This window comes from Macrobrachium rosenbergii, chromosome 43, assembly GCF_040412425.1.
Source record: "Macrobrachium rosenbergii isolate ZJJX-2024 chromosome 43, ASM4041242v1, whole genome shotgun sequence".
In the NCBI taxonomy this organism is placed as follows: Eukaryota; Metazoa; Arthropoda; class Malacostraca; order Decapoda; family Palaemonidae; genus Macrobrachium; species Macrobrachium rosenbergii.
The window spans coordinates 44,844,372-44,862,687 of NC_089783.1; the positions used below are offsets into that span (position 1 = coordinate 44,844,372).

General features: G+C 38.8%; 1 protein-coding gene across 3 annotated transcripts; it reads left to right on the plus strand.

Annotated features, from left to right (window-relative positions):
- The first annotated feature begins 4,722 nt into the window (after nucleotides 1–4,722).
- Nucleotides 4,723–17,852, plus strand: Ssb-c31a (single stranded-binding protein c31A). 3 transcript variants are annotated; one of them, XM_067087131.1, is made up of 4 exons: nucleotides 4,723–4,883; nucleotides 14,083–14,163; nucleotides 14,832–15,021; nucleotides 17,163–17,852. In XM_067087131.1, exons 2-4 carry the CDS (start codon nucleotides 14,104–14,106, stop codon nucleotides 17,243–17,245), a joined length of 333 nt encoding a protein of 110 aa, XP_066943232.1. In that variant the 5' UTR covers nucleotides 4,723–4,883; nucleotides 14,083–14,103; the 3' UTR covers nucleotides 17,246–17,852. The 3 variants fall into 3 exon arrangements, with proteins under 3 accessions (XP_066943232.1, XP_066943233.1, XP_066943234.1); XM_067087132.1 differs by having other exon boundaries at nucleotides 4,758–4,888; XM_067087133.1 differs by lacking the exon at nucleotides 4,723–4,883 and adding an exon at nucleotides 4,894–4,951.
- Nucleotides 17,853–18,316: the final 464 nt, after the last annotated feature.

The following is an 18,316-nucleotide window of genomic DNA, read 5'->3' on the forward strand; positions in this document are numbered from 1 at the left end:
AGGTAATGATAATGGTAAAGTTCACTTCGAATTTGTAGTTTATTTGGAATTCACCAGATTTTAGATCCAAACACTTAGTGTTTCCCGTGTGTCATCACAATATTCACTCTCCATATAGCATGACCTATTTTAATTCATTATATGTGGTTGTTCACAGACGAGTAACCAACAACGTTATGGCAGCAACACTCATAATCGGTAAGAAATCACAGAAATTCGCGTATCATTTATGAAATGGACACATTATGAATAAAATTTTATACAATTTTTCAATGAAATTTTATTATTCTAAATAATAATCCCTACCATTCACGCCCAAGCTACCGTAACATAGCTCTATCGAATCTTAAACGTTTTTCGATCCATACAACGGCTTTTCATTTCATGCTACATGAAATCTTTATGACATTCACAAGCCCTATACAGCGAAGCTTATTTGTAATCCCAGACCTTTCACCGTAAACGAAATTTTCTTAACGTCATATAATTTAACCGCAGCTGTGATGAAAACTGGTTCGCACAAAGAACCCCCTGAATTTGAAGTCCCAAAAATTTCAAGGGTGTTACTAAACATAACCAAATGCACCATGTTAGTAACACCCTTGAAATTTCTGGGACTTCAAATTCAGGGGGTTCTTTGTGCGAACCAGTTTTCATCACAGCTGCGGTGGAATTATATGACGTTAAGAAAATGTCGTTTACGGTGAAAGGTCTGGGATTACAAATAAGCAGCTTAGCTGTATAGGACTTGTGAATGTCATAAAGATTTCCATGTAGTATGAAATGAAAAGTCGTTGTATGGATCGCAAAACGTTTAAGATTCGACAGAGCTATGTTACGGTAGCTTGGGAGTGAATGGTAGGGATTATTATTTAGAATAATAAAAATATTTTTTATGCTTTCTATAGTCTAGGAAATTTCTTCAACCCTTCAGGAATGTTTTAATGACGCCAGCCAAATGCAGATACCAAGAACAGGAGAATCACTTCAATAGTCTTTACCTATTTTATCGCTATGAATGAATTCCATCTCCGAGTTTAATAGTTTTACTTTAAATACATCATTATATCATTAACTTGAATTTGAAAATTTTAACAAAAGAATGTAAATGTTAAGGAGGGATACCATACAGGTGATGTAACAAGTTAATGAACAAAAATTAATGTTAAACAACGTAATTTTTTTCAAAGTATCTTATCAGAGCGAGTAAATCATGTCATTGAGGGATTTTCAGAAGACGGAAGAAAACCAATAATATTAACTACATATAGCAATGTGAACCAAAAAACAAATCTGGTGTGATGGTTTTTCAAGTTCGTCTTTATCACTTCATCAAGTTTATTTAGTGCTTTTAAAAGTATCGCCACTATTAGCTATAAGAATAGTGACGTTAGTGAAAATTCAAGTATCGTAATTATAAAAGTATCATAAGGAAACTCTTTGGCTTTACCTGTCCTAGGCTTGGATTTCAGAGTAAGTCGATAGGGAAAAAAATATATTATTTATCCCAAAAAGAGATCAATAAATGCTCTAGTGTAATCTAGGACAGCTATACTCGTATATAGGACGGGAGTAAGAATAACTATATATGTAAGTCACTGTATGCATGGGGAGAGGAATACAAATATCCGCTTGGCTGGTGCTATCCATATAAACGCGCACATTCCCACTTATACAAAGAGGCGCGCGTGCACACACACACATACACTACTAATGCACAGAACAATTGTATATATATATATATATATATATATATATATATATATATATATATATATATATATATATATATATATATATATATATAACAGTTTTCTAAGTCTAATCCTTCGGGCCAGCCCTAGGAGAGCTGTTAACCAGCTCAGTGGTCTGGTTAAACTAAGATATACTTCAGTCATAGATCACTGATTTTGTCTGCTAGGTCAAGTGGTCAAAGTAATGGACGTCTGCAAAAAAAAAAAAAAAAAAAAAAAACCCGAATCAAGGATGAAGACAAAGCCAGCTTATCGGCACTAATGAAGAGCATGCGCAGAGAATAAAAATTGTCAACAAAAATGTACATTCATATTTCAAGAAGAAAAACAAAAACAAAGCAAGTTTTTCTCAACTTCCAATGTGTATTTCCCCTGCCAGAAATACGCAAGTGAACGAAAGCCCTCTTATCTTTACCCGTTTTATATTCTATACCCCGACAGAAACTATCATTATAATTGTTTTATATAGAATTATTCATATTATCTCAGCACGAAAGAATGGATTCATAGCATTGATCACGATTAAGAGAGTACTCTATTAATCCTGGCATTGATAACGTACAAACATTATGAGATTGTACGTAATAACATTTGAACACTGCACTGTTGCTATGCATTTGTGATCAAATGCCAAGTAAATCAGTTTTTAAAAATCTGGAAGGAAATTTGCTTTGAATTTGTATTAGGCACGCTTCATGCGTAGAAGTCGCATTTCGTATCCGGGGTGCACAATCTTTGTTATTCATTCCTTAATTACATATTGATTTAGACTTTGTAAGTAGCAGAAATTAACAAGCAAAATCATGGATCGTCTGAGTGTGACGTTGCGCAGCATTTCAGTCTGTGGGCCAAACAGAGCGCCATCGATAGAATGGGACCGGAAGAGAAGCTCTAGATCCAGATCCGGACCCACACTCAAATCTCATCATGGATGACAGGCCTACTTTTTATTCATATTCATGTATTAATAACTTATCGTTTCCAAAAGAAGCGTTATCTCTAAATTCTGCTGTTTATAAGAAAAAGAAAATTGGAAAATACTACAGAGATTGTAACAGGTCAAGGTCAAATCGAAATGTGCCAGCGGTGTAGACTTTGGTGGTTCACCTACATAGGACATGGGAAATGGCTGGTGGGACGGCGAGAAGGGGAAGAAGGGTGGGAATTTGGGAATGAGAAATGCTGGATGTGGGAAATGGAATGGGAGTGGTAACGTATTACGTGCTGCTCTGGGAGGAAGAGCCCGTGTCATCACGCGACTGGCTAAACCTAAAACAAACATGGAAAGTAATTACAAGACGTCGGTTTCATGTCAATTCAGAAGTTTCTGAAAAAAAGTATTTCTACTGACGCGCAAACCATTCCGTCAAAAAGATTGATCTGCTAGAAACTCCCCCACCTCTTTATTTTATATCTAAATTATTTTCAGCTACGCATTGCATTTTGTTTCTCAATCTTTCGTCTTCATTTACCCATTCATTTTGTGTTTCTCAGTTCTTTGTCTTTTCCGCAGTGTAGGCCTATATGCTTATTATCATCCTCATTTACTCTCTGGCCCATCTGGCTAGTAACAATATTTAATAACAAAAATCTGTATTATTCAAGAAGAAAAATTTTGGAAAGGAAACAGACGGATTGTTTCATATCGCGATGAGTCTGCAAGCTTCATTTTTCATTTTACAAAAATGCACATTTTTTTCTTTCCTATTTTAATTCCCCTATGATATAGATAGATTTAATTGAAAATGGTAAATTGACTTGGGATTTTTGTTTTGACTTCGAATGATCCATATGTGCGTTGCTTATTCGCTACCAAGATAAAGACTATGTGCCAAAGACAGGAAAATCTACGATTTCATAGACCTTAGCATTTCGATAGTTTACTGTCTGTCCGGTAGATGACGCTAGCTAACATCTGTCAATTCCGAGGCATATGAACTGACAAGTTAGTTGTCGCCAGTTTATTTCTATCATTATTTTTTTTTTTCTTAATAAAAGACGAGATTTTTTTAGGTGGAGTGGTGGAAAGTCATTGCTTTTTTCAAACGCACACGCTCATGGAAATTTTATGATGGATGTAAATTAGGCAAGTGATTCGACTGACGGGAATAAAATTCTGTCAATGCGAGTGTTGTGTCCTGAGGCAAAACGGGTACAACAGCAAAGCAAAGACAGTGATTGCTTTGCCGAACAAGAAGTGGTTTAAAGTTGGAGACAAAATTAAAAAAAAAATAAGTAAAGCGGAGGAGCAAAGTGAGGCAAGCCATCTGTTGGTTTGTTTATACTTTCATGGCGCTTGTGATTCTGAGAATAGACTGATCATTAAATCAAGAGCGGTGGTGCAAGCAAATTTTAAAATTAGCCAACATCAGTCGAAGGGTAATTTGAATTGTAAGCTTTCTGAAAATATTGACAAACCAAATAAACTTTACTTCTTATATAAAATGTCTAACAGAATAAAAAAGGAGCATGATAAGGATAGCAAGTATCCATGTGATGTAGGACTCCGAAATGTTTAAATCATCACATTATACAGCAATATACCACTGAAAGCGTTGATAAATATAGATTGATGGAGTCAAGTGGAACAAAGATATTAGAAAAGGACTTTAGAACAAACGTCATCCATATTGTTCAGTGACAGGTTGTCTCGAAACTAAAAGGATACGAGACGTTTTGAAGAGCAGTTATGGCACAGTAACCAAAGTTTAATAATTCAAGAAAACTAAAATCTGAAATAGGATTAAAAATGGCCAGTCTGGTGGCCCTGCAACAGGAAGGTCTCCAACACAAAACATGAAAGATAAAACATTCATTGGACCAACTCTATTTCACCAAGCTAAATCATAAATTAACCTTATTTCTGTTACATTCCACTTTAAATTTTTAAATGTCAAGAGATATTTAGGTTCAAGGAAGCTTTTTTTTTGTACAACGAGGGACAGGAATAGTCAACGATAGCCCGTTTAGTTCATCTCAACTTCAACAGATGGCGTTAAGAGCGAATCCCAGCGCCCTCATAACAAAAGACGCCATCTTTCCTTTCCTCGCATAGTTGTGTCCGCAAGTTACCGCCATCAACTGTTCCGCTTAGGTTGCATCCCTAGACTGTTCTTCTGATTGAAGCAGGTACAGTACGTAATATCATCTTCTTATGTGATATTCTACAGGATGTGTGTGTGTCACCGGTGGTTTTGGTAACGCCCGGATAAGATCTATTCAAGATAATAGAGCATTTTACTCGTTTGCAAAATTTGAGCGCGGACGGACAGTATCCGCCGAAGCGGACCATTTTGCAAATTTTAGCATCAGGATGGTTATCGAGTTTAAAAGCTAATGATAATGGAATTGTTGAGGGTAGTTACACAGAGGAGGGGGGTCGGTGTCGGGAAGTGCGTATTTAGTAGCAGTCCTTCGGGGATGAACGTAAAAGAGTAATCAGAAGACGGCAAGTTAAATTATTTCGGTCCCCCCTCAAAAAAAAAAAATTATACCGCGTTATATGCATCAAGTTTTATGTCTTTAATATTTTCAGTAAAAAAAAAAAATTATTGATGAACGATATCATCTTGCGGAGCTTTCCAGTAGAGTTACCGTCGTATTTATTGTAAATTAAATACTGAAGAAGGCGATGGTGGTTGGGGTTGCATAGCCCATGGTAAGTTGGGTTAACGGGTAGAATGCAACGTGATGGGTAGTGGCTGACTTTGGGGTTACCAGGTAGGGCGAAGGCAAACCCCCCTGCTAGGTTAGGGCAAAGTGTCCTCGTTAGGGTAGGTCATGACTTAATTAGGGGGGTAAAATTTTACAAGTTGCCAATAAAAAATACCACGTAACCCAGGGGTAGTAGCTCTTCCTTGGGGGAGTCGGTAGAGTTGTGGCCTAGCACTCGCTAGGCCCAAGTTCAACTCTCTGGCCGGCTAATGAAGAGTTAGAGGAATTTATTTCTGGTGATAGAAATTCAATTCTCGGTATAATGTGGTTCGGATTCCACAATAAGCTGTAGGTCCTGTTGCTAAGTAACCAATTGGGTCTTAGCCATGTTGAATAAGTCTAATCCTTCGGGCCAGCCCTAGGAGAGCTGTTAATCAGCTCAGTGGTCTGGTAAAACTAAGGTATACTTAACTTAACCTAGGTGTTAGTGACTGGTTTTTTGCCATGTTAGCTATGGAGGGAGGGGTATGGTCTCCCTTTTAAGTCGTAATTTGATGAGCTCTTTTCAAAACTGTAGGTTACAATTTCTTATGTACATTACGTTTTTGAGAGCCACTCACATATAAAACTAACTTCCAGGAAGGAAAATGAATTCTTTCAAGGAAAGTGAATTCTTTCAAGATAGGTTCCCTTAAAGTCACTAACAATATAGCCACAAGGCTTTCGTTTTTTCAATTTTGGGAGAAACACTACTGGTACAGCTACACAAATTCATACCTGATCTTAAAGTACAGGGCTTGGAACACTTCGGGTGTGTAACAGAACTTGGAAGAATTCTGTGACTTCTTAAAAAAAGATGAGGCTTCGTCATACTTTGTAAAAATTTCCTGAGGCACTAATACTATGTATATTCACACCCATGGAAAAATTTCCTGAGGCACTAATACTGTGTATATTCACACCCATTACACGCGGCGTCCATTGTGTGAATGATGAGAACTACAAACATTTTGCTGCATATCAGTCGTGGGTGAAAGTTGAAATAATCAACGGAAAATTAGTAGGCTAATGAAATAAATGACTTTTTTTTTTCATTGGCTCTGAAGTAAGATCCAAACGAAAACCTGTTTTATTATTGGGCAATTTCAGTTGTATTCAAAAAGAGGCCTAATTACAAGAAGTAAATGTTTCGACTTAGTTGACCTGATGATCCTTGCCAATAATTTCAAATTCCGAGTCAACAGAACGCCCGCGCAAATGATGTTCTCCAATCACATCAAAACAGTGTGACATAATGATAGATAAGTGGGTGAAGTGCACGGACATGCTTATGTACAAATGCACTCGCAGGAGCTCTTGAAGTCATGGGTAAGATAAAATGAAATATAGGGTAGCTCTGCGTCGCCGACGGCACTATAACATGACTTTTTCTGCAGTTTTTTGGTTGCTAATTATGAATTTACCTTTCATTTTTTGGCGCTCGAGTCTAATTAACCTGTAATTAACCCCCGAAGTCCATCCAACAAGGGGTTTCCATACACGATCTTCACAAGACAGAGCACGGGTACGTCTGTTTCGAACGGTTCATATCCCGTCCGGCAAGTGCAATAACTTGTTAACATATGGGTAACCCCGAGCCAGTACTAAACACGGCAAAGGACATTCCATTTGGCCGAAACAAACAGATGCACCGCCAGTATCAGAACCCCTAAAAGTGTAGAAAAAACCAGTTGAAAAGATAAAAACAGGCGTGGAGCTGATATATAGAACTACCGATAAAATTGAAACTTAGAAAAAATCCTCAATTATTTACATAAATTTTATTTTTTAATGTGATAAATATTAGTTTGCAAGAATTATGTATATAGAATTTTTTCTTTTTAATTTTTTTAATGATTCAAAAGAAATAATAAAAAATCGAGTAGGGATGTTTGGACCGGAAACGAACTTTAACCCATGTTAGGGTAGAAAGGTATGAAAGAATAAATTACAACAGTCAAAAACATAACCCAGTTGAAAAATGTCAGGAACAATCATCCAGTTTTTTATAAAGTAAGATAATATAGGCCTGCAAGGTTAGTCATAAGATACATCCTTATGTAATCTAACCTAGGATGCCAGGCGCTTTAGTGGCCAGAAGTCCCAACCTAACTTGATATAGGCAGTCCCTGCTTACCGGCGGCATCTTTTAACGATTTTTTGGTGTAACGGCACTTGGCTAGCGATGTTAACCGGGTTTTCGGCGCCAGTCTCCGATTAACGGCGCCATGAAGCTGGGTTTTTGGCGCTATTATTGCTGACTTGGTTAGCGGCGCCCAGCTGGGGACGGAGCCCCCGCCGTTAACCAGGGACTGCCTGTATAAAATGCTGTAAATTAAAGGCATATGTTGTAATCTGACGCCCTATTCTAGCTCAACCAAGGGTGCTGGCTTGTTACATAGCAGAACTCCACCCCCACCCTAACCTCCTCCAGACTTATGGGGTGGTGATAGGCAAGCCAGCTGTATGGGGTGGTGATAGGCAAGCCAGCTGTATGGGGTGGTGATAGGCAAGCCAGCTGTATGGGGTGGTGATAGGCAAGCCAGCTGTTATCCACAGAAATTAAATTTAATTTTACCCATACCATATCAAACGATATCCAAACCCAGTTAAACATTTAGATCAGTGATTTGTTATACAGCAGTTCCAAAACAGATACATTCAAATACGACATTTTTCTGTATAAGTGGTCAAAATAATGTAAACTTTATTATACCCTAGTTGGTTTTAGGGCCTGCATATATCCAAATGGGTTATAAGTGGTTCATTTTTCCTAATGACTTGTACATTTAACCAAATTGCATTAGATCAATGAAAACATGGCTGTGTGTGCGCGCGTGCACCAAGCTCTCCCTGGGTGTGAAAGTGGCATGTGCCCATTGCACCTACTCCTTCTTCATCTTCACTTTTGGTATGACCGCTTCTTGTATCTTTCCTATGTTCCTTTACCACAGCTCAGTCCTTGTGAATTTCATTATAGTCATTTTGTGATGGAGATAACTCTGCAGTATTGAATGCAGGCATTTTCCTTGAACGCTGTTACTTCCCCATACTAATCCACTGCTGAAGCTAAGAGACAGAATTGTGGATGCATTAGGTGAAGAAATGCAGCCACATAACGTCCCCTTCCACCTTTCCTTAGTCTTCTGACCCCATTTTTGTTTTATGGGGAGATGTGTGCATAACTTACTGTGGCAGCCCTACCTCCCCAGCCCCAGTACTGGGCCATATAACTTGAATTTCATACTTTTATTCAGACCCGAGACATCCCGGGCATGTACATATGTCTTTTTCTACAGTATTCAGTTTGATTTGCTGAGTGATCAGTGTTTGTTGCTCCAGGTCTCCAATAACCACAATAGCTCCTAAGTCCTATGCTGAGTGGTATCCTACTCTGCCAGCTAGTCTAATTGAGGTGTCCAGAGAGAATCCCCCTTGGCCCACCTCTGTATGTCAGCTGTATGTCTTGAGGTGCCACCAGTCTGTTTAAGTGCTCACTTTTCAGTGTGTTTCCACTAGTTCCACAGAATAGGTTTTTCTTATAGGACAGCTCGGGAGATGTCTGGCTGCCTCTGAAGGGTCTTGGTTAATGTGTACTGGGAAAGTAGCCCATCACCATTTGATGTCAAAGGTGGGTCTATCCAGTTGGATTTACTCATCCACCTTTGTAGAGACAAATCCTCTCATTCTCTTTAGTGAGAGCCAGGTTCCTAGCTTAAGGGCTTATCTACCGATCTTCCTAGGTAGAGCTGTCCATGCTCATAGGAAAGTCGTACGTACAGGCTTGCCTAACTCTGGAGCTTTTCTCTCCAGGGTGGATGTGACTCTGGCCTTTGCAGCTTGACTCATACAATATAGAGCCTTGTGGGGAGCCGTTGGGTGGAGACTCACTCTCTAGACTTTCTGCTAGCCTTAGCCTCATTGAAGCTTGTTGGAGAATTCTACAGCCTTTAGTATTTTGTTTGGGACTAGTTAGTGGCAAAATTGAAGAACCTGTCAGCCTGTCTTTGATGTCTCTTTGTATTACCATCAGGGGCAAGGAGGAGGAGTCCAAGAATACCCTCTCTTTTTGTCTTGATGGACCAGTGAAGGGGGAAATTTGGTTTTTCCTCTGATGAAGGTGGTCTTCCAGCTCAATATCATCACTGGGAACAAGGCATTTCCATGTGGTGATATCAACTAGGCAGTCACCTTATATCATAATCCCACCTGATATCATAATCCCACCTTACCATGCCCATATAGGCTAGTCCCTGGTGCTGAAAGAAAAAGAAACGGGTTAAGGGAAGGTGATCACCTACATACTGCCAATTATCCGTTTTATATGTGTAACTTACCAAGTAATTACATAGCTATTAGTTTCTACTTTAACAGCAGCTTTAGAATTGAAAGTTTGCAGTAGCACTTTTGTTTTGGTGCAGGTAAGTGCCCTACCCACTTCTGGGGAAGTATAGGTACAACATAGCTGAAGAGCTCAGTTCGTTTCTGCAGCTCAGTGACCATGCGTTGGTTGTTCAGCAGCTTTGTTTTGAAATTCAGGAGTTATCACTGGATGGTTTGGATTATTTTCGAAGGATTTGGTGAAGTATTCTTTGATTTGGTAGCCTCTGTGCCATATTTTCATAGCTTAGATAAGCTTAGCTTATCTGTGTGGTTTTTTGACTTAATTGTTAAGACTCGAGTGTGACTAGTAACTGGTATTGCAGTAAGGGCTGTAATATTAGGTTAGCCTCTGTAAATATGACGCGCATTTACTGGAGGAACCACATCAGGGCTGGGTGCTGTCCACTAATTCGCCAGCAGAAGAGGAACCTGAACAAGAACAGCCTTTGTTGTCTTATGCGTCCCTGTTAAACTTTGTTCTGCTTTCCATCGTAATTTTCCACCACAGCGCCGCCTTCTCCTGGCTCTTCATTCATGTTACAGCGACCAGCAGGCTCGACTAAACTCCCGAAGATGACTTTGAATTTCCTCCAAGAAATTGTTGTCGGGTATTGACTCGTGCCTCTCAAAGAGGAAGTATGTGTTTTATGTGACCAGGGGAGCACCCTCCCTGGGAATTTTTGCCTCCTCCCAAGGAGACTTCTCTGGCTTCATTGATCCTGCTTGTAGATCAGCCTTTGACGCGGCAAAGATTGTTTTCTTCCTCTGAGCTCAACCGCTTGGTGATAGACACCTACAAAGTATTAGAGATCTTCAGTTTCCTCAACTGGATGGTGGGCGACTTAATGAAGATTGAGGATTGTTCTCCTTTACAGGATAATTTCGCTGCAAGACTGGCTCGGGGTTCTTTCATGCGCTGATAAGGCAATTAGAGATGGGACACAAGAACCAGCTGCTCTCTTTTCTGCAGGTATGTTGAAGAAAAGAGAAATGTGTTGCTCATTCGTCACCAAGGGACTGACTTCGTCCCAGAGATCCTCTCTTCTTTTTGCCTTGTTGGACAAAATCAGCCTGTTCCCTCAAGAGATGATGGAACAAGTAGCTACAGAACTTCAGAAGAAGGCTGTGCGAGGTAGCCAGAGATCTCCTCCTGTGGGCTCACAACAACACTCATATCCTCACCCGCCTTGTTCAGGGCAAGTCAAATGTATTAGTGGATGAGTTGAGCCGTTTCAAGCAGGCTCTACCCACGGAATGGTCGCCGAATCCACAGGTGTGCACTGACCTGTGGAAATGGTGGGGAAAACCAGGGTAAACTTGTTTGCAATGTCCAGGAACCATCACCTCCCTCTGTATTGCTCTCCGGTGCTGGACCCTCAAGCGTGGGCAATGGATGTGATGCTCCAGGACTGGTCAGACCTGGAGGTGTACACTTTTCCTCCATTCAGATTAGTGAGGGAAGTAATAAACAAGTTCAGGACTTATCATCACCCGTCAATGATTCTGGTGTCCCCCCTTTGGCCTCAAAAGGAATGGTTTCCGGACCTTCTGGAACTTCTATTGGACTTTCCACGGCTCCTTCCACAGAGGAAAGATCTGCTCAGACAGCCTCATTTCAACTGGTTTCATCAAGGTTTGTCCACTCTCGCTCGCACAGGCTTCAGACTGCCAGGAAGCTTGAGAGAGTTAAAGGGTTTTCAAGAGAGGTTGCAAATGCTATTGTGAGATGTTGATGCGAATCATCTTCCAAGCTCTACCAAGCTGTGTGGGCAGTATTTTGCAGATTGTGCAAGGAACTTAGCATCTCATCTTTTTCTACCTCTATAGCCCAACTAGCTGAATTTTTACTCTACCTGAGATCTTCCCAGGGCCTTCAATGTCTACGATCAAGGGCTATAGATCCATGCTGAACTCAGTGTTCAAGCCTAGAGGTTTGGACATTTCCTTTAATCCAGACATTTTGGACTTGGTTAAATCCTTTTGACACCACAAAATGGAAGTTGCAATTCCCAATGTCTTGGAACCTAGATGTAGTGCTACATTGGTTATCAGGCCCTTCTTTTGAGCCAATTCACACGTCGTCTTTTAGAGACTTATCCAGAAAGACTATTTTTAATTGCCTTAGCCACAGCAAGACAAGTTGGTGAGCTGCACACTCTGGATAAACAAGTGGGTTTTCCCCAAGAGACTGCAGTATGCATTTACATTTTAGGTTTCATAGCTGAAAACGAGAACCCTTCTAATCCATTGCCTCGTTCTTTTTCCATTTAAAGCCTTACAGAACTGGTTGGACCTTCAGATCAAAAGAGAGTGTTGTTCCCAGTGAGGGCGTTGAGGTATTACCTCGAGAGAACCAAGAATATCAGAGGGGATTTTCGTAATCTCTGGTGCTTGGTTAAGAATCCTTTGCTCCCTCTCTCCAAGAATGCTATTTCATTCTTGAGAGAAATTATTGTGGAATCTCACTTGGGGATGCAAGAAGATGGTTTACCTTTGTTAAAGGTAAAGGTCCTTGAAGTGCGGGCAGTAGCCACATCATTGGCTTTCAGACACAATCTCTCTCTCTCAATGATTATCCAATCGACTTACTGGAAGTGTTGCCCAGTCTTTGCCAACCGCTATTTATGTGATGTCAAGACAGTTTTCGAGGACTACAGTACGCTGGGTCTGTTTTCCGCGGCTGGCGTGATCCTTCTGTTTTCCTCTGTCTCCTAGTCTTGTTTAAGGTTGTTGAGTTTTGGGAAGCCTAGGTATACTTGGTAACTGGAGTACCCTCCAATCTGTGTTTTTATGGTCATGTTGGTTGGTGTATGCTCACACCCAGGCCAAGGGCAATTATTCTCTTTAGCTTTGTCCCTGACCAAAAGCTCCCACTGAAGTAGGTGCAATTCATAACGTTAACTGGTCATGTCCCAACAGGTCAAGATAAGCAATGACTGAGAGGCAGTGCCTTCCTGCTCTTGCTTTCTCCCCAGGTAAGGTTACAACAAGCAATATGGTAAACCCCCGTATTCGCGTTCTCACGATTCGTGGAGTCACCCATTCGCGGTATTTTTCACTGAGAAATATTCACTAATTACTGTATTTTCATGTAATTTTCATGAATAAATGCACTTGTTGTGATAAAACTATTAAAATACTCAGGCATTAGCAGGGGTTTCACTGTACCACAGTGCTAACTTTTTATTTGTTTCAAATGCATTTCCATTTATAAATGTTTTCTGAGTAGTACATGTGTGAGATTCAGCTTTGTAATTACTTGGAAAGTTACATATATAAAAATGACATCTTTTAATAAAATAAGGTTTTATATATACTGTAAACAAGTAATTACAAGATCGGAGCCCATCCCTCCTCCCCACACATGGACATAGAGCATAAACGAACTGAGCTCTTCAACTGTGTTGTACCTATACTTCCCCGGAAGTGGGCGGGGCACTTACCTGCACCAAAACAAAAGGGCGCTACTGCGAATTTTCAATTCTAAAGCTGCCGTTAAAGTAGAAACTAATAGCTATGTAATTACTTGGTAAGTCTATATTAAACATTATTGTATTACGAAAATGTCATCTTGTTACTACACTTCAACAACTGTTGCCTTTCATATTGAGAAGCAGTACTACCTAAAATACAGTAGGTCCTTGATTTATGGCAGAGGATCCGTTCCAGCACTGCGCCATAACTTGATTAATGCTGTAAGTTGTATTTCGCCCTTAATGATGCCATAACTTGACGTTGTAAAATCGAATCCACCATAAGTTGGTGATGCACTGTACTCTGGTTTGTATACCCAAGAAAATATGAATAACTTTTAATGTAACATATTTGAAATTGGTACTAGCAACAAAGAAAATAATCAGAAGGTATTGATAAAAATGTGAATCTTATCCAGCCTAAAATCAGTGCTAATATTATTCAGAAAACAGTGTACAGTACTTTACATGATCTTTAAAGGCAATAGACCACTTTAGTGAAGGGTGTAAGTCAAATATTTTAATTGTTTTAGTTAATTGTTGAAGGCTTTGATGTTATATGAGTAAAAAGTTATATAACAGAATGTGACAAGGATGTAAGGTTTTTTTCTCTTCCTCCGGTGTGAGTTTTGACAATGTAGATGTGGAGTGAAAATTAAAAAATGCTTGAAATTCACCATTTTAAGACTTTATTAAGCTGTTCTTGAGGTTTTAATTATTTTATTAATTTAATATGTACAAATGACTAGTAAGTCTAAGCAAAATGTTTGTTTGTGCAGGTTTCTCATCTAAACAACAAGATGCCCAAGCACAGCAAAAAAGATAGCAGTGATTCAGATTCTGATTCCGGACCTGAAGATGTGAGTACTTGCGGTCGTTTTAATATTGCATTACAAATATGCTTTTATAAGCACAGTTGTGGTTGGGGTTCAGGCCTTTCCAAGAAAAAGTGGATTTGGCCCAAATTTATTTGTTTTAAATTCACAGGAAATATATCATAAACTTGGGTGTTTGGAAACCCAAGTATAATTTAAAGTTACATTAGCTGGTGTCAGAGGGTTTTTAAAGTTTGAACTATTAATGCTACCCTATGTCTTATGCTCTTTTATTGTTGTGCGCACCTTGTTTCTTGGTAGCTATTTGTTTGTCTGTCGATTAGGGTAGTTGAAAACAACAGTCCAGTGCTTTAGTTAATGGCTTCCTGGCTTGTTTAATAAGGATGTTGCCCCTTGTGTTGTCAGAATTGGCATCAAGAGTCACTGGCAAAAAAGGAAACAAAATATGCTACACTAGCCTACATAATTTTCATCTAATATTGTACTTTCAATTATTTCAAAGATACATAATTTTTTTAACTTAATTTTCCAAATACTGTACTTATAGGTTTATCTCTCTACCCTAGAATTTTCAGAACGTTGTGGGAACATAACTTTCACTTAGTCTAGTTCATGAAGATCAAGAGATCCTGCTGGCTATGATGATCTTGAATTGGAGGTAAAGCCAATGACCATGAATTTTTGCATTCTAGAGAGCACCACCACCTAAGAAATCAAAGTCTGGTGGAGGTGATGGACCAGCCAGGACAAATGACAGTGGAGAGACTTACTTTGACATTGATGGCCTCAGGAGGGTCACTGTACGAGAATTCAAAGGACGAGTCTATGTTGATATTCGTGAATTTTACGAGAAGGATGGGAAAGTCCTCCCTGGAAAGAAAGGTTAGTCTCTCGCTCTCTCATTTAGATAAAATTTTAATTTGTTTATATCTAGGCACCTCAACTTTCTGTAACTGATTACTCTGCAGTTTGTGTAACTGGAGGTGGTTTATTTGTAGGGCTGACTGTTGGAGTTTAGAATTTTTGATTCCAGTCAAGCGAGGGTTTCCCCACAATGAGTTTTAGTCTACCCTTCATAGTTTATCCGAGTTAAATCAGTCCCCCGTAATTACTTTTCATATTCTCCTCACACCATTCACAACCCATTTCCCTATCTGAGAGCTCAGTACAGTACCTACCTCTAAAGAAATTTGTCCAATTTTTCATGTCAGCTCTCCATAAAGGTATTGAACAGCCACAAGGAGGCATAACAAACCCATATCTCAGACACTTATGCAGCAAACCATTTACTTTCCTGCTTAAATATTTCAACAAATATAAGTATTTCATAGATAAGTTATAAAGTGCTCTGAAAATTGCTCGTAATAACTTCTGTTACAATATATTCTCACCACTTCCACATTGCCCCTTTATTGATTGTATCAAGTCTCTTTCATTGTCTTTGTTTGAAGTTTCTTCCAGCTATTAAAAACTATGACATCACGTCAGCTGCTAGTTGTTAGTCCACATTAATCATGGTTTATATTCCCTTAATAGCACATGTGTATAGTTCATCCATCACCTCCTATCACTGTTTTACCAAATAATTGAAGTTTATGTTGAGGGAGCATTCACATAAGGTGTAAACGGAACTTACTGATGGAAATATTTATCCAAGATTTAGTTCATATGTGTAGACACATAGTTGAAAGCTGCCTGGGTACAGTTCAGGATTTTTTAACGGGCTTACATTTAAATTGAGTATGGTTATATGCTGCCACTGCTGCTGTTTCCCCTTCCCACTTCAAATTCTGTGCCTTACTTTGCATACTGGAGATAGTACTACTGCAAACAAAAGTGGTGAGATGTACTTGATTTAAAAGCAGTTTTTGGATGTTAACGCTGGCCGTCTTTGTAAATATCCAAATATAAGATTGCACTTACTGATCAAGCTACAGGTGAGTGTAGAAGGTTGTTTCAACCTGCCAAAATCCCATTGTCTCTAAAAAAAATAATAAATACAAATATATACTAAAAATTATGTCAGCCTTACCTTAGAATCAGTAAATGTGGTAAGAGGAGCCACTCATCTCCTGCCTATTACAGTAGACCATGATTGTGGTTACCTGTATGGTAAAGTAAAAACCCGTACGCTGGGCAGCCCATTGTCCCTTATAATGAGTCAAACTCCTTCCAAGAAAAAAGTCATTCCATAAAGTGTTTGCGGCAGCTACAATGGGCAGGTGATCTCTCTCTCTCTCTCTCTCTCTCTCTCTCTCTCTCTCTCTCTCTCTCTCTCTCTCTCTCTCTCTCTCTCTCTCTCTCTCTCTCTCTCTGCTGCAAGATTGGTGTAAAACAAGGTACCCTGATAGAGAAATGTGATTTGATAATACAAACACCACCCTACTTATGAACAAGTTACGTTCTGGACAGTTGTTTGTATCTTGAATTGTTCGTCAGTTGGTCTTTAATAAGTAGCACACAATTTTTTTTTTGTATACATTCCCAAGTTAACTCGAAAGTCATAGGTTATACTATTGTCACTGGATTTTACATCATTCCACGATGCTAAAAAGGAAAAAAGATTATGAAATTTAGATGCATGCAACATTCAAAATTAGTATTTTTTCCATGCTTTGAAAGTTATGAACTTGTAGATGATTTTGCAGGAGCAGCATCTGACATTGGATTAACACAGTTACTTTGTTGATGCTGATGGGTTTATGATCAGGGCAGTCGTGTTTTATAACTGGTAACCCCTAAGCCTTGAAGGAAAAGATAATTCCTACTGCAGTCTTCTGGGTATGTAACAAGAAGGCATGGATTACCAGAACACTGCTTTGGGTTTGCTTGATCATTCCCTTGTGTCCCTATGTCTTTTCAGTCTTTGCTGAGTTATTTTACCATTTATTTTACAAGTTATTTTAGCAGTAGCTGACAAGTTCATAGTAAATTTTTATTTGATGAGGGTTGGATATAACAATGGAATTGTTATATTCAATTTTTTAAATACATTTTCAAAATTTATCGTCATCTTATTTCAGGCATTTCTCTGTCTACCTCTCAGTGGGGCAAAGTGAAGTCACTGATGGACAGTATTGATGGAGCAGTTGAGCAGCTACGTTAAGTTTTGTGTCTTGGTTGTCAGGTTGATATTTTGATGTGGGATCTGATTTGTTTACTTAAGAATTTATTTTAATAGAATGCCTGCAGCATTCTGAATTTGTTTTAATAGGATACCTGCAGCATTCTGTTACTCGTTATAGCTTGCAAAAGCACTATGAATAGGGCTTTTTTATGCTATTGAAGGTTATTTTGAAATTAGTTTATTTTGAGGAAATGATAAATTGTGTTGCGTTTGTATTATTTAATACAAAATGTATATTTACAACATAAAGTCTTCATCAAGCTGTGTTTCCTAGCTATTCATACTTATTCATATTTGATATTTGTGAGTGTAGGTTTGCTTTGATGGCTGTATTTAAGAAGTATGAGCAAGGAGTTTGGATTATGTAAATGTGAAACAATACAGATATTGTATAATTAGTTTCTAGTTGCCAAGTACTCTACCATTCCTTGTAATACAAGTCTGCAATGTCAAAGATGTAGGCATAAGGATTTTTTCATATTAACCATAGGAAAGTTATCTCTTCAAGACTAGGTAAAAATCCTAATTATGGAATCTCTCTTCTACCCTGTATGTTGTAGGGGAAAATAAAATACTGTGATTCCTTTGAAGACTTTTTTTTAATATTCCCAGTTTTCCATGTTCTGTTTTTTTTTTTTTTTTTTTCATGAGATTCCCAATGCATAGCAGCCATATATGTATGACATTCTCACCTTTTCAGATTCTTGTTTTATTTGTGACCATGTCCTTCCTGTTCAGAGAAGCATTGGTCTTATGGCAAATAATTTCCGCTCTTTATACTTAACGAATCTTCACAAAAGGTGCTGTATTATCAAGGTTGGTGCTACTTTTTTTATTGCCCCCTCTATTCTGGTCTTATGATCCATTGTCACTGGTTGAAAGGCATTTCCTTAAACAGTTGGACTCAACTTAATCTGCTGCACTGTGTATGTAATAATCACTACCTTGCTAGGAATCAAGTTTCCTTTAACAGGTTTTGATTACCATATGCATTTGGCAATTGTTAGCTGTAGGTTGATAGAGGATTGACCTGCAATAGAAGAATATGTA

Excerpts from the sequence above, each read along its gene's own strand:
- Ssb-c31a (XM_067087131.1), top strand. The coding sequence starts at position 14,104 with ATGCCCAAGCACAGCAAAAAAGATAGCAGTGATTCAGATTCTGATTCC. Across the intron at positions 14,164-14,831 it reads CTGATTCCGGACCTGAAGAT|AGAGCACCACCACCTAAGAA; the intron begins GTGAGTACTTGC and ends TTTGCATTCTAG. Across the intron at positions 15,022-17,162 it reads AGTCCTCCCTGGAAAGAAAG|GCATTTCTCTGTCTACCTCT; the intron begins GTTAGTCTCTCG and ends ATCTTATTTCAG.